The 13,442-nt window shown below is 44.0% G+C and overlaps 1 protein-coding gene across 10 annotated transcripts in view; it reads right to left on the reverse strand.

Annotated features, from left to right (window-relative positions):
• The window catches only part of UXS1 (UDP-glucuronate decarboxylase 1), a 98,442-nt gene that overhangs the window by 64,736 nt on the left and 20,264 nt on the right, over positions 1–13,442 (reverse strand). For 2 of the 10 annotated variants that reach the window (XM_032419192.1, XM_032419199.1), the window contains exons 1-4: positions 7,382–7,675; positions 3,936–3,963; positions 2,586–2,649; positions 1,435–1,478 (exon numbers count right to left, since the gene is read on the reverse strand). In XM_032419192.1, the coding sequence (XP_032275083.1) occupies positions 1,435–1,478; positions 2,586–2,649; positions 3,936–3,963; positions 7,382–7,439 (194 nt within the window). In that variant the 5' untranslated portion in view covers positions 7,440–7,675. The other 8 variants (XM_032419197.1, XM_032419195.1, XM_032419193.1 and 5 more) reach the window with 8 other exon arrangements.

Raw genomic sequence — 13,442 nt, forward strand, 5'->3', positions numbered from 1 at the left:
TCTCCTATTTCAAGAGATCGTGTGTGTAAACCATCGCCTCAGGGAAGTTATCCAATTAATTCACTTTTCATAAATATTACTCTCTAAAGACTTTATCAGTGGTGAGCAATATTTTTGGGGAGCAACATAAAACCTGGTGGGTTATTCTTACCATAAACATTTTTTTTTTTAAGTTTCAATTAAAATCTCTCAAATTAGGGCGCCTGGGTGGCTCAGTCATTAAGCGTCTGCCTTCGGCTCAGGTCATGGTCCCAGGGTCCTGGGATCGAGCCCCGCATCGGGCTCCCTGCTCTGCGGGAAGCCTGCTTCTCCCTCTCCCACTCCCCCTGCTTGTGTTCCCTCTCTCACTGTGTCTCTCTCTGTCAAATAAATAAATAAAATCTTTTTTAAAAATAAATAAATAAATAAATAAACCTCTAAAGACCCAACTCTGGACACACAGTTTTCCCAATAAACTCAAGGGAGAAGTTCTAGCGCCGGAGCTCAATTGTTTTAGAGAGAGAGGGAATGTGGGTGCAGCAGAGCCACACACACCCACACATTGGCAGGCAGGGGTCAGGGGGAGACCACCACAAAAGGTGAGGAGCAACTTGCTTTGGAATCTGATTCAAGTAAGTTCTCACTGTATTATATTACTCTTCCCTTCCATCCACTTTACCTGGACTCAGTTCTGGAACTTTCCTGATGTATGGTGACAAGCAAATAACTGACCCTAATTTCTTATAGTACTTACACACAGTACTAGGTTTTAGGTCCTCCAGCTTTATTTTCTTGTTTTGGAATTCTCTCAGACTAATCAATATTTGTGAGACACCACCTGACTGCCCCGCATAACTTAAAAGAAGGTAAGGCTTAGCTTCAATTTGTATGCCATGAATTTTCAGGAACTGAGAAATTCACAGAATTTGGAAAAGGAAGATTACAACACACTTAGATCCTCTCTTCTTCTCATGTTTGGACTATTTGAATCAGGGTTAAAGAAACCCAACAAAACATTTATACGGCCCTTTGTTTACATCATCATAGTTTGTAGAAATCAAACTGACAGAGGTTAACAGAGGAAGGGTTTCTAACATAGGAAGACTCCTGAAAAAAAATAACTTTATTAAAATAAATAATTTTTTTCCTAGAGAGAAAAAAAGCTTCCATAGCTTCCAAAAAAAACTTTCCATAGCTTTTATAAGAAATAGCTCATAATGACAAAAGAAAAAAAAAGGGTTTAAAACCACCTCATCCGAATTTTACAGTAAACATCTACCTTCTCACAGACAAATTCCTATACTGAAAGTGCCTGATATCTTTCATATTATAGAATTAATTACATAGATGAAAAAAAGAATTATACAGTTTAGATGAATTTATATTGAATACTGACCTTCTAAAGTCAAAAAATAGAAGTATTTTCTTTAAAAAAAAAAAAAAAAGTACACCTACCTTTTTTCCAAATCTCTGATTTTCTCTCTTAGTGGTTCAACGATCTAAAACAAAAATAACCAACATCAGTTTTGAAGCAAAGACAGTTCTCCACCGCTTCCCCCCTCTCTGATGTTCCACATGGGCACGACATCATGCAAAACAGATCGTAATTTCTTCTATTATCCGCTTCCAGCTTGAAATTAAGTTATACTACTTGAATCACAAGTCAAGAATCGAGATAATACACTGCACGTTGGAACTCTTACTCCACAGACACTTAAGTCTCTGGGAAAATTAACCTTTTAATTTCCTTACAACAAGCAAGGTGGCTGAGGCTCACAAGAACAGGCAGATCACCACCACCCTCTTCTTTTCAGGAATGAAAAAATCCCCTCAATGCTGCCCACAAAGCTTAACCTCTTGTTTCTGCACATTATCTCCACATCATCTGCTCAGCGCGTGAAGGAAAGGCAGGCTGTGAGCAGACCCAAATTCCTGTGTGTTAACACTGGGAGCTGGGATAGAAGGACGAGAGCAATCCGAGAGCTTCTCCACAACTTGACATTTGGCTTCAGATCAAAATGACTGACTCCCCATCTCCTCCCGCAGCCCATGTTACACTCACGTACCTATATCTACAATTATTGGGCTAAAAACATAAGCAATTATTTTTAAATAGAAGGTATATAATCAACCAGAGGCTCTAGCTTTCAGTGAGCAGGTGTGTGGCTTCCCCATCCGTGCATGTGGGTGCTCCCCAAGTTCCCCGTCCTAGCATCTGAGTTGGGCGGTTTTCCTTACAGCATCTGCTGGGGTGAGTGGATGCTGGCACTTGCCTCCATCCCTGGTGAAAGTACTCACTTCCCTTTCTCTAAGAAATTCTGGGAAGGTCAGTTGAAAAGTCAGACAAACTCGTAAATCCATTTTGCCTCTGAGGTAGAATTTGTATATCATGCCTTGATCAAATGGCCAAACGCTGACACAGAGGCGTATCCACAGCATAACAGATGGAAAGACTCCTCTAAATAAGGGAGTAATTTTTGAAGAGATGTTTTCAAAATCACGGGTTAGCATCGGGCTCTCACAAGAAAGGTACCAGCACAAGCCAAAGAACCGAAATTGACAAACATAACGACAAAATAGGAGCAAAATACAGGAAAGGAACTAACCTCTTCGATCTTGCTCTCGATTTTGAGTTCACCATTTTCCTGGATAGACCTGTTGAGTAGAAAGCTGCGAAACTGAGATCCATTGAGAGGCTTGATGACCTCAAGATTTATTTCTGAACAAATGACAACACAAACCAAAGGCTGCAGACCATCTCGCCGCTCCCCTTCCCAAACATCAGTCCCAGGTTCCAATTCCCTCCAGAAGGGGGTGCACCCAAGGAACGGAAGACAATGGAGGAGAGGAAATCTCAAATTCATCTCACCAGCTCACCTCTACTTTGTAAGCGTTATTTCTATTCCACTAAAATAATCTTTCACATTATACTCAACATGGGATTTTAAATTAGAGGCAGGAAGTGTGTCTATAGGAGTCCAAGTCTCTCTGCTGGGCTTTCCTGGGGATTTGATGCAAAATGGAGCTTTTCCAAGTAAAAAAACAGAGTTCCTTTAAATGGGATCTGAGCACCCCTCCTAGCCACACACACAAGTCTTTGTCAGGAGACACTCACACCCTGGTGGTAGGAATCAGATCAACACCGCCCCACTGGCCTTGCAAAACCTACTCAATCTGAAAAGCCTGGTGGGGGCACAGCAACCCTTTACCCTAGTAGCCCAGTGCAGGGGCATCTGACTGCCAAGCCCACCGCCAGCACCACAATTGTGATTGTTGCTCTTTTATTTTCACTATCAAGGCAGACAAAGTGGAACGAATTTTTCTTTAAGTGTAAAACTGTACTAACAGTGTCAAATTTGTTTTTACAATGAATGCTTGTTCATTTTTTTTTTTTAGAATATCAACACAGGATTTTACTCTCCTGAGTGTCCCTCCTATGTTTATCACAAAGCACAAATAATGCACACTCAGGCCAGAAGGCTCCTCGGGGCTGAATCCTGAGATAAGCAGGTGGCCTCAGAATCTACTGGTCTACTCCTAGGGCCAGTGGCCTGCATGGTTTCCTAAAGACAGCCCCCTTCTCAAAAGGCTTTGGAAAGGCACGCCCCCACTGTGTGCTTGTCCAAGCCACCCAGAAACACAATCACATTGTAGCAGGGCAAAAGCTAGGGTCAACCCTTTCCTGTGTACAAAAGGAGGGAAGGGACGCTGAGGCAGGCAATGCAGAGGAGCCAGCCAATAAAACTGGGCTTTACCTGAGCAAATAGTAAAATCAGATGTATTCCTCGAGAATATCCATAAGAAAAAAGACAAAGCTCAGATGTGTGAATGGCAAAAAAAAACCTGTTTCATTTTTAAAATATTCAATTAACCCATGCCATCTACAGTCTATCTGTAATAACTGAAACGTGTCTGTAAAACCCGACCACAACATCCAAGTTATTAAAAACAGTTACCTCATATTAACGAAGTTGCCCCAAACAGCTGGAAGGGAAAGAAGAAGAAAATTAGGTCAATACTTAACTTTGTGATATGCAAGGATTCCAACTAATACAATTTTAATGTTTAACCAATATTTTCAAGTACACTAAGAAATCTAAATTACAGCTCATGAAGACAACAAAACGCACACTTCTGAAGTATTAAGTCCTACTAAAAAATAAGTGAAAAGAGGATCCGATACTTCTCTTTAATTTTGGATTACCTCTTTTGGGGTCTGGAGTTCAACTGTGCTTGTGTTTTGATAAACAGTATGTCCCAACCTTTGTCTGAGGAAGAGCCAGTCACAAGCATCAAAGAACTGCATGTCTGAAAGAGATCCTAGGGCTCAGTGTGGCCTTTTCCTTTTAAATGTCTATGAAACCAAAACCCAGAGGGGTTAGGTAATGGCCTGACGCTGTGGCTTAACTTCACCCGGAAGCCCATCCTTTCTCACACTTGCCACATCTCTCTTGTAGTCTAGTTTCTCATCAGCTGGCCTGTTTCCTTGATTATAGACACCTGGAGGGCAGGTTATCATGTGTACACAGCTGGTGCTCAATAAATGTGAATAAACCAGCCCAGCCGCCGCAGTGAGGTTTTGCCATGGATGACTTTAAAAACATCATACTAGACTATGAGCCACCATGGCCACAGCCACCAGTGAAGGCTTTGGAAAGGCACGCCCCCACCGTGTGCTGGTCCAAGCCACCCAGAAACACAATCACATTTCAGCAGGGCAAAAGCTAGGGTCAACCTAGGGTCAATACTAGACTATGAGCCACCATAGCCACCAGTGAAGTTACTGAACAGAGAATTATTTAATAAAGAAACCTTTCCCATGAATGAGTGTCTCTAATATTTGTACTCATTCCTCTTTGGCCCTCCTGTAATCATCCCCCAAATATGGAATACCTCCTAAGGGCCAGATGCTCTTACGTGCTAGAGAAAGACAGAGAGCAAATTCACACATCCCCCCCCCCCCCCCCCCCCCCCATCCTGGAGATGGCAATTCTGTGAGCTCAGGAAGGCCTTCAGGTTAGGATCTACTCCCAGGCATCTTCTTATCGTCATTGTCTGGTACATAGTAGGGGTTTAATAAATGTTTACTGAATAGGACTCAGTTTCCAAAATCACTTGTTGCTGATTCCATACAAGCACATTCCTCTCCAAACAGAGTAGTAAGCAAGTGATACAAAAGATAGCAATAAATAACTAAATAAATGTGGCAAATAAGCAAGAAATGGGAAAATTACTATAAATCCATACTATATTCCTTATTCATTAAAAAAAAATAAAGAATGTTTATACCTTTGGACCACATGAGCTTACTTTTGAGTATTATCCTAAGGATATACATATATATACACAGGAAAGCCGCCTTCACAAATCATGGCCTTACTTATTAAAAAAAAGGGAGGGTGGGGGGAATAAACCCAAATGTCCTACGATTGGGGAATTGCTATATAAATTATGATACAGCCTTTCAATAAAATCGGAAAGCCATTAAATCTCACAATGACTATTATCAAACAGACAAGAAATAACAAGTGTTGGCAAGGACGTGGAGAACAGGGAACCGTCATGCACCATTGGCGGGAATGTACACTGGGGCAGCCGCTATGTAAAACAGTAAGAGGTTCCTCAAAAATTAAAAACAGAAATACCATATGACCCAGCGTTCCATTTCTGGGTATTTATCTGAAGGAGACAGAAACACTAACTTGAAAAGATGTCTGCATCCCCATGTTCACCACAGCATTATTGACAACAGCCAAGACATAAAAACAATCCAAGTTTCCATCCGTGGATGAATGGATTATTTGGCCATAAAAAGAAAGAAATCCTGCCACTTGAGGTAACATGGATAGACCTCGAGGGCACTATGCTACGTGAGGTTAAGTCAGACAGAGAAAGACAAATACTGTATGATCTCACTTATATGTGGAATGTCAAAAACTGAATGAAACAAAAACCCAAGTTCATAGATACAGAGAACGGATTAGTGGTTGCCAGAAGTGAGCAGGTGGGTGTGTAGGTGAAATGGGTGAAGGTGGTCAAAATAAGTCCTGGGGATGTAATGTACAGCATGGTGACTAGTTATTAATATTGTATTGTGTATTTGAAAGTTGCTAAGAGTAAATCTTAAAAGTTCTCATCACACACACACACAAATGTGTAACTATGTGTGGTGATGAATGGTAACTAGACTTACATAATATACACTGTATATATATATAGTAGTATATATAGATAGACATTAACTATTAATGTATATAACATAAACTAATACATAATATTACATGTTACTAATATAATACTATATATAATATTACATGTCAATTATATCTTGGTTAAAAAATATGGTTATGAAAATACACTGCAACATGGTAATGCAGTTATGACAATTCCAGATGAGAAAATATATATGCAGTATGACTTCTGCTAATAAAAACCACCTAGAATAAGACTGCCTGAAGATGCCAAAATACTGTTTAAATGGTGACATGCTTCCTTGTATCTATGTTCTTACCTTGTGTTTTAAAAAGGAGGGAAAAGATTTCCAAACCCTTGCTGAACGCCATGCCCCCCACCCCTCAGAAGACCTGGGAACACGGGGGTCAGTGGTCAGCTCAGTGCTGGCGTTGTGGACGAACCTGCAGTTGCCAAACCCCATGGGCCCTGCTCTTCACTGTGTACCTCAAATAAACCAATTGTCTCATTTTGACTTTAGGATTCTGTTGCTTGTCAAAATATACCAGGAAGCGGTCCCTCTCTGGCTGTGGAACCTCAGGAGGAGAATTATCCACTCCTTAAGATGCCTTAGGGTGGATAATGCCTTTTGACAACCTTTTCTAATCATTCCATGGTTACTAGTTTATTCATTTTCTTTTTAGCCTTTTCTTGAATCAGTTTAAAAGGTCTGTCTCAGAGATGTTTCTCAATCTTCTATCATCCCTTAGACCATCTGAGAGCATGTGAGGCTGCCCCCCTTCCTGGATGTGTTCGCCCTCCTTGAAGTACAGACACCAGGGCTCTGAGTGCTCTCCCCTTTCCTACTGGTCCTACGCAAGCATCCCTCCCCCTGTAAGCAGGTGAGGGCCCTGGGATCCACCCCGGAGAATAATGCCCATGGCCACATCTTTGCTACCCTTTATAAAGAGGTAATAATGGCCATACATGGCTAACGCCCAAACCTATTCTTGTGGCTCAGACTTCTTCGATTGGCTCCCTGCACTTGGAAACTCATCCTGCTCTTCCCAGTTCACCCCTTTCCCCGCCCCGAGAGCTTCATAACCTCATCTCCCCTCCTCACCAATCAGACCTCCACGTAGGCCGCCATTACCTCCTCCCCCCGATTTGCAGCCTCCACCCTCCCTAAAGCAGCTCCATCTACATACGGTCAGAAGTGCACACACCTTACCTCCGCATGACATTCTTGAGAAAACCTCCCCAACCTCCCTGCCTGCTCCAGGGGACATCAGGAGCCCTCTGAGTTGTCACAGCACCAGCAACACACTTCTTTTTAATTGGCAGTTTACAGGTGGGTCTCCCTGCAAGATGAGGGCTGATTCACATTTGCAACACCAAACACATTCAGGCCAGCCACCAAAATTAGATGAATAGAGGAGGTCGAGGAATGTTTTCACTTTACTACATTTACCCCCTGCTTAGTACTTTTTCTTTTCAGAAGTGTTATCACCAATTAATCTTTAAGATGTTTTTATGTCAAGTATTTCTGGCCTCCTTCTATATTTTATTTTTTATTTTTTTTATTTTTTATTGTTATGTTAATCACCATACATTACATCATTAGTTTTTGATGTAGTGTTCCATGATTCATTGTTTGTGCATAACACCCTGTGCTCCATGCAGAATATGCCCTCTTTAATACCCATCACCAGGCTAACCCATCCCCCACCCCCTTCCCTCTAGAACCCTCGTTTGTTTTTCAGAGTCCGTCGTCTCTCATGGTTCGTCTCCCCCTCTGATTTCCCCCCCTTCATTCTTCCCCTCCTGCTATCTTCTTTTTTTTTTTTCTTATTCTTAACATATAATGTATTATGTTTCAGAGGTATAGATCTGTGATTCAACAGTCTTGCACAATTCACAACGCTCACCATAGCACATACCCTTCCCAATGTCTATCACCCAGCCACCCCATCCCTCCCACCCCTACCACTCCAGCAACCCTCAGTTTGTTTCCTGAGATTAAGAATTCCTCATATCAGTGAGGTCATATGATACATGTCTTTCTCTGATTGACTTATTTCGCTCAGCATAACACCCTCCAGTTCCATCCACGTCGTTGCAAATGGCAAGATTTCATTCCTTTTGATGGCTGCAAAATATTCCATTGTGTATATATATATATATATATATATATACCACATCTTCTTTATCCATTCCTCTGTCGATGGACATCTTGGCTCTTTCCACAGTTTGGCTATTGTGGACATTGCTGCTATAAACATCAGGGTGCACGTACCCCTTTGGATCCCTACATTTGTATCTTTCGGGTAAATACCCAGTAGTGCAATTGCCGGATCATATGGTAGCTCTATCATCAACTTTTTGAGGAACCTCCATACTGTCTTCCAGAGTGGCTGCACCAGCTTGCATTCCCACCAGCAGTGTAGGAGGGTTCCCCTTTCTCCACATCCCCGCCAACATCTGTCATTTCCTGCCTTGTTAATTTTGGCCATTCTGACTGGTGTGAGGTGGTATCTCATTGAGGTTTTGATTTGGATTTCCCTGATGCCGAGCGATGTTGAGCACTTTTTCATGTGTCTGTTGTCTGGCCTTCTAAACTCTCAAAAGCTCTGTCTGCTTTGTTTTAGAGAACAAAAAGGACTCAGCCCAGCACACACCAAAGACAACCAGTAGGCAGGAAAAGTTCCTGTATTACCACAGACTCATTCCAAGGAGGAAAACACAAGCAATTCCCAATAATTATGGAGCCTTGCTCCCCATGTTCTGTGTAGACTGGCCTGGAACCTTGCAGGGCACGGAGTTTAAAAGTAAAACAGTATTAAAAATTAATGTTGCTGGGCGCCTGGGTGGCTCAGATGGTTAAGTGTCTGCCTTCGGCTCGGGTCATGATCTCAGGGTCCTGGGATCGAGTCCCGCATCGGGTTCCCTGCTCAGTGCAGAGCCTGCTTCTCCCTCTCCCTCTGCCACTCCCTCTGCTTGTGCTCTTCTGTCTATCTCTCTGTCAAATAGATAAATAAAATCTTTAAAAAAAAATAAAAATTAATGTTGCTTTTAGAATTCTGCAACCTGCTTAAGTGAGCCTGACCCACCTTACAGTGTTGCAAAGGGATCGCTGGGAATTACGAACAGCTATACTCTACAGATACCTGAACTAAATGGAACTAAATTAAGTCAATTATATACCATACAAGGACTCAGTATTAAGAAAAGTATTTTAAAAAAGATGATCATTCACCATCATTGACAAAGGACTTAAAATCAAATTCTCTTACACAGCTTTCAAGATAATTTACTAATTTTTATTTTAAAAATACTTTGCACGCAAACTGAGGCACACTGGTTTCCCAATTCTCTGTCTGTATCCAGACTTCATGCTATGCAAGGAAACCCCGTTCAAGAAAATCTTTCACATAGAAATTTTCATTTAGGGCAAAAAAATTGAGTGATTTTTAAAGAGTATGATTAAAAATGAGTGTCCTTTTCCAACAAAGGAAAAATTAAAATGCTCATTCAAAATGCTCATTCAACTCATTTCGTAGTCCCTATTAGTCTAACGTGGTTTCTTAAATATTAATCAGATAGCACTCGAGACAAATCCTTTTAGAACATAATTTCTCAATCTGAAACCTGTGGGTCTCCACCAGATTCCTGAATGAATTTCAGGAAGTCTAGGGGGAAAATCCTTGAAAGTCCATGCAAAACCACGCATACAAAGCTTTCAAAAATCCCCCATAAAAGCTTGAAATTCCAGAGGTGCATTGCTTTTTAGACTCTTAGTCCTTGAATGCCAGGCCACACAGAAGGTGCGGATTCTTCACCAAGAATCCTATTACCCTATTTTAAGTACTGTTATGATACTGGATCAAACAAAACCATTTCCATTTCACACCTATACATTTTAAATGGCTGCAATATGCTTTAGCATGTTTTTGTTGGACATTCTGATCACCATTTTCACCTAGAGAGCACATGTACTTTTATCCTAAGTCAGAGAAGGGAGTGTGAGTTAGGGAAGCCACTCCCCAGCTTGGCTAATGGGCACACACCTGTATTACACACAATATGCCCAGTGTGCCTGCAGGCAAGTACAGACAGCCAGACATCCTACAAACCAGCATGCCAGGGGCTCACCAACCTCAGCCTGGTGACTTTAGACAGTGTGACCGCATGGAGAACGCATGCAGGATTTGCCTTCTGTCTTCAGTATTTGCAAAAATCCTTTCTTCGCTCATCCACCAGCCAGCCATCCAACAAAAATGGTGCCTGCGGATGAGCAGAGTGCTAAGACCCTGTGCACAACCTCACCTGTATGGTAGGCAACATACACATGATACACATACACAAGAGAGGTGGGCCAGGGGAGGAGGCGAGGCTCAGCTGACAAGACGCAGTAGGGGTCCACCTGGAACCACAAGGGGAAACAGCTTGACCCTGCTCATGCAGGAAAAGGTGGGGTTCACCAACCACCCACAAGACGATGGGGAACTGACCCAGATCATAAACAGTCCTTCAAAGACAGGGCAGTGGGAGAACTGGCATGCCTGCAAACTCCTCTCAGATGGTCACCGGCATAAATGCAAGTCTCCTCTTAAAAACACACTTTTAGATATTGAGCCCCTGCTAGGAGCCAAGCACTTTATGAGGTCTTGCAGCAAAGGTTCCTAATCCATGGTGCCCTTTAAAGACTGAAAAGTTTCTCCAGGACCTAACAATGACTAGGAACTGGCAGGGAGGCTGGGGGAGAGTGGAGTGAGGGTCTGCCTTTTCCAGCCTCAAGGGATAAACACTGGGCCTCCCAGAGCCTGGGAGGCCCTACACCGTCTACACTTCAGACCTCATGAATCAGGATCTCTGCAGAGGAGCCTGGATGTTGCATTTTTTCAAGTGCCCCAGGGGGCAGAATCACCTAGAGAGAGGTGGTGAAGAGAAGGTGGAGAGCCTGTACCTTAAGGGATCTGGTGGCCTGCCACAGCCACTCACCTGTTGCCCACCTATCTGCTCAGACAGTCCAGGCTCAAGCCACTCTGGACCCTGGTAATTTCTCCAACTTGCCTCAGGGTCTTTGTACTTCCTCTTCTTCCAAATGCCTCTTTATCTGCGCCCCCCCCCCCCCCAGTTCATCCAGGTATCAGCTCAGTGAGGTCTTCCTGACCAGTCTATCCCTAATAGTGCCCCCATACCCCCTCTTTCCTCCCTACCCATACTCAACCAGCTTTTTCTTCACAGCAGTTACCACCAGATAATATACCCACATATCTATCTATAAAGCTCTGTGCTTGTATGTTTCCAGCCAAGAAAATGGAAGCCTCAAGACAGCGAAGACTATTTCGTTCACTGCTGTTCTCTGACGCCGAGACACTGCCACATACTATTCAGTGCTCACTCAGTATTTGCTGAAAGAATGAAGGCATGAATGAAAAGCTCTCCCAAACGACCGGGAATCACTGCTCTAAGGCAGGAGTCAGCAAACTTCTTCTGTAAAGGCTCAGAGAGTAAATATTTTAGGCTTTGTGGGCCATATGATCTCTGAAGTCATGGCTCACCATTGCCACTGAAGTGTGACACAGTCCTAGATAATTTGTAAAAGCGTGACCATGCTCCCGCACAACTTCATTCAAGGATACAGAAATCTGAATTTCGTGTGTTATGAAATAGCATTCCTTTTTTGACTTTGTTTCAACCATGTAAAAATTGTTAAAACTTTCTTAGCTCAGGGGTGGGCTGGAATTGGCTCATGGGCCATAGCTGCTTATCAATCCTTGCTCTAAGAGATCCCAGAATGACTGCACGCGGGCTTGTCCTTACACAGAGAACTGCCGAAAGCCACTCTACGTAATACACATCCGGGAAGTAAAGGCTACTGTTGACCCAGTCCTGGGGAGCAGAGAGGAGGCACTGACCTGTGGAGATGGGGGTGCGGGCTGCACACGGCGGGGACATCTACTGGCCTGTGAAGAAGATGTCCTCGGAGGATATGAGCACCCCTGGTTCCCCTTCCTAGCATTCCAAGACAGCAGGGCTCTGGTGAGGGGGCCACCAGCAATCACTCCAAGTGTGCGGCAGGGCAGCTATGTTCTGGCCGAATAGGAAGCAGGGGTATGAGGGACAGATGGGTCGAGAATGCCGAGAACAGAAGGGAGTGGTGAATGGGTGTAATCAGGAGACAGGAACACCAGACGTGGAGGATGGCGGGGGAGGGGACACAGGTCTAGGATTAGCCCACACTCCCACTGGAAGCATCCAGGCTAAAGATGTCTACCAGGCAAATAGAAACAGAGGCCCGGAGCCAGGAAGGCCAGCGCCAGCTAGAGGTGCGGGTAGGGTACCTGCGTGAGGCCAGCATGTCAAAGGTTCAACAGTACGTGGCCCTGACTGTGCATCCAGCCGGGCAATGGCCACAGCCCCGGGAGGCTCCCGACAAGGCCAAGGCGTGCGAGCAGCAAGCACAGTGATGCTGATGTCACCGCCGCCGGTGACCCCACACCGGCCTTTCCCGATCACTGTTCCTAGTCACGAGGTCATGTTGTCTCCTCCACTTCACAGCCGCAGACCGGAACCAAGAGGAGCCTCCAGTCACCGCCCACACTCTGCCAACACTTCCAAGGGGGAGGCCTCATTCAAGGCCCCAGAGTCACCCCCAACTCCAGTGAAAAAAGGAATCTTGGGTTTGTTTTTTTCTAAACTTGTCCTCTAAGCTAATCCCCTACCCTCTGAGCCCTGTGTGCGGCAGGTGCTCCAGCTAAAACTGAGAAACACTGAGGTCATGACGTCCTTCAGGGGACAGCAAAGCCTCTGTGCGTGCTGAAGAGGGTCCCTATCTCAAGAGAGTGAACAGCAATTCCAATCCCCATCTGCTCAGGTCAAGAACACTTTAATTTAGAGAAGCACGCAAATCAGCAACGCTGTACAAATCCTGGGTGCCTTGAGCTCATTTAAAATGAGTATTACTGGCACACGAAGTTGCAGCAATGCTAAAGCACATTTATCCTGCAGCATGCGTTCTGCCGTGACTGTTTACTGTTCCTCTCCAGGTTTTCTGAGCGTGTTAACTACAACAGAACGCCTCGTCTAAGCTATGACTCACTTGGTGCCAAGTGCTCACTGCAAAGCTCTATGGTGTCATTGTGTTTTTCACACAGGGCCTTCCCGGTGGCACTATCTGTCCAAAAATTCTCCTGTCAGGAGATGGGGTCTTTGTGTCCTCCCCTTGAATCTGGTGGACTTGGGACCATTTCCACTATAGGGGAAGCCAGAAGTGACGCTATGTGGCT

The sequence above is a fragment of the Phoca vitulina genome, unplaced genomic scaffold, assembly GCF_004348235.1.
Source record: "Phoca vitulina isolate PV1807 unplaced genomic scaffold, GSC_HSeal_1.0 scaffold22, whole genome shotgun sequence".
Classification (NCBI taxonomy): domain Eukaryota; kingdom Metazoa; phylum Chordata; class Mammalia; order Carnivora; family Phocidae; genus Phoca; species Phoca vitulina.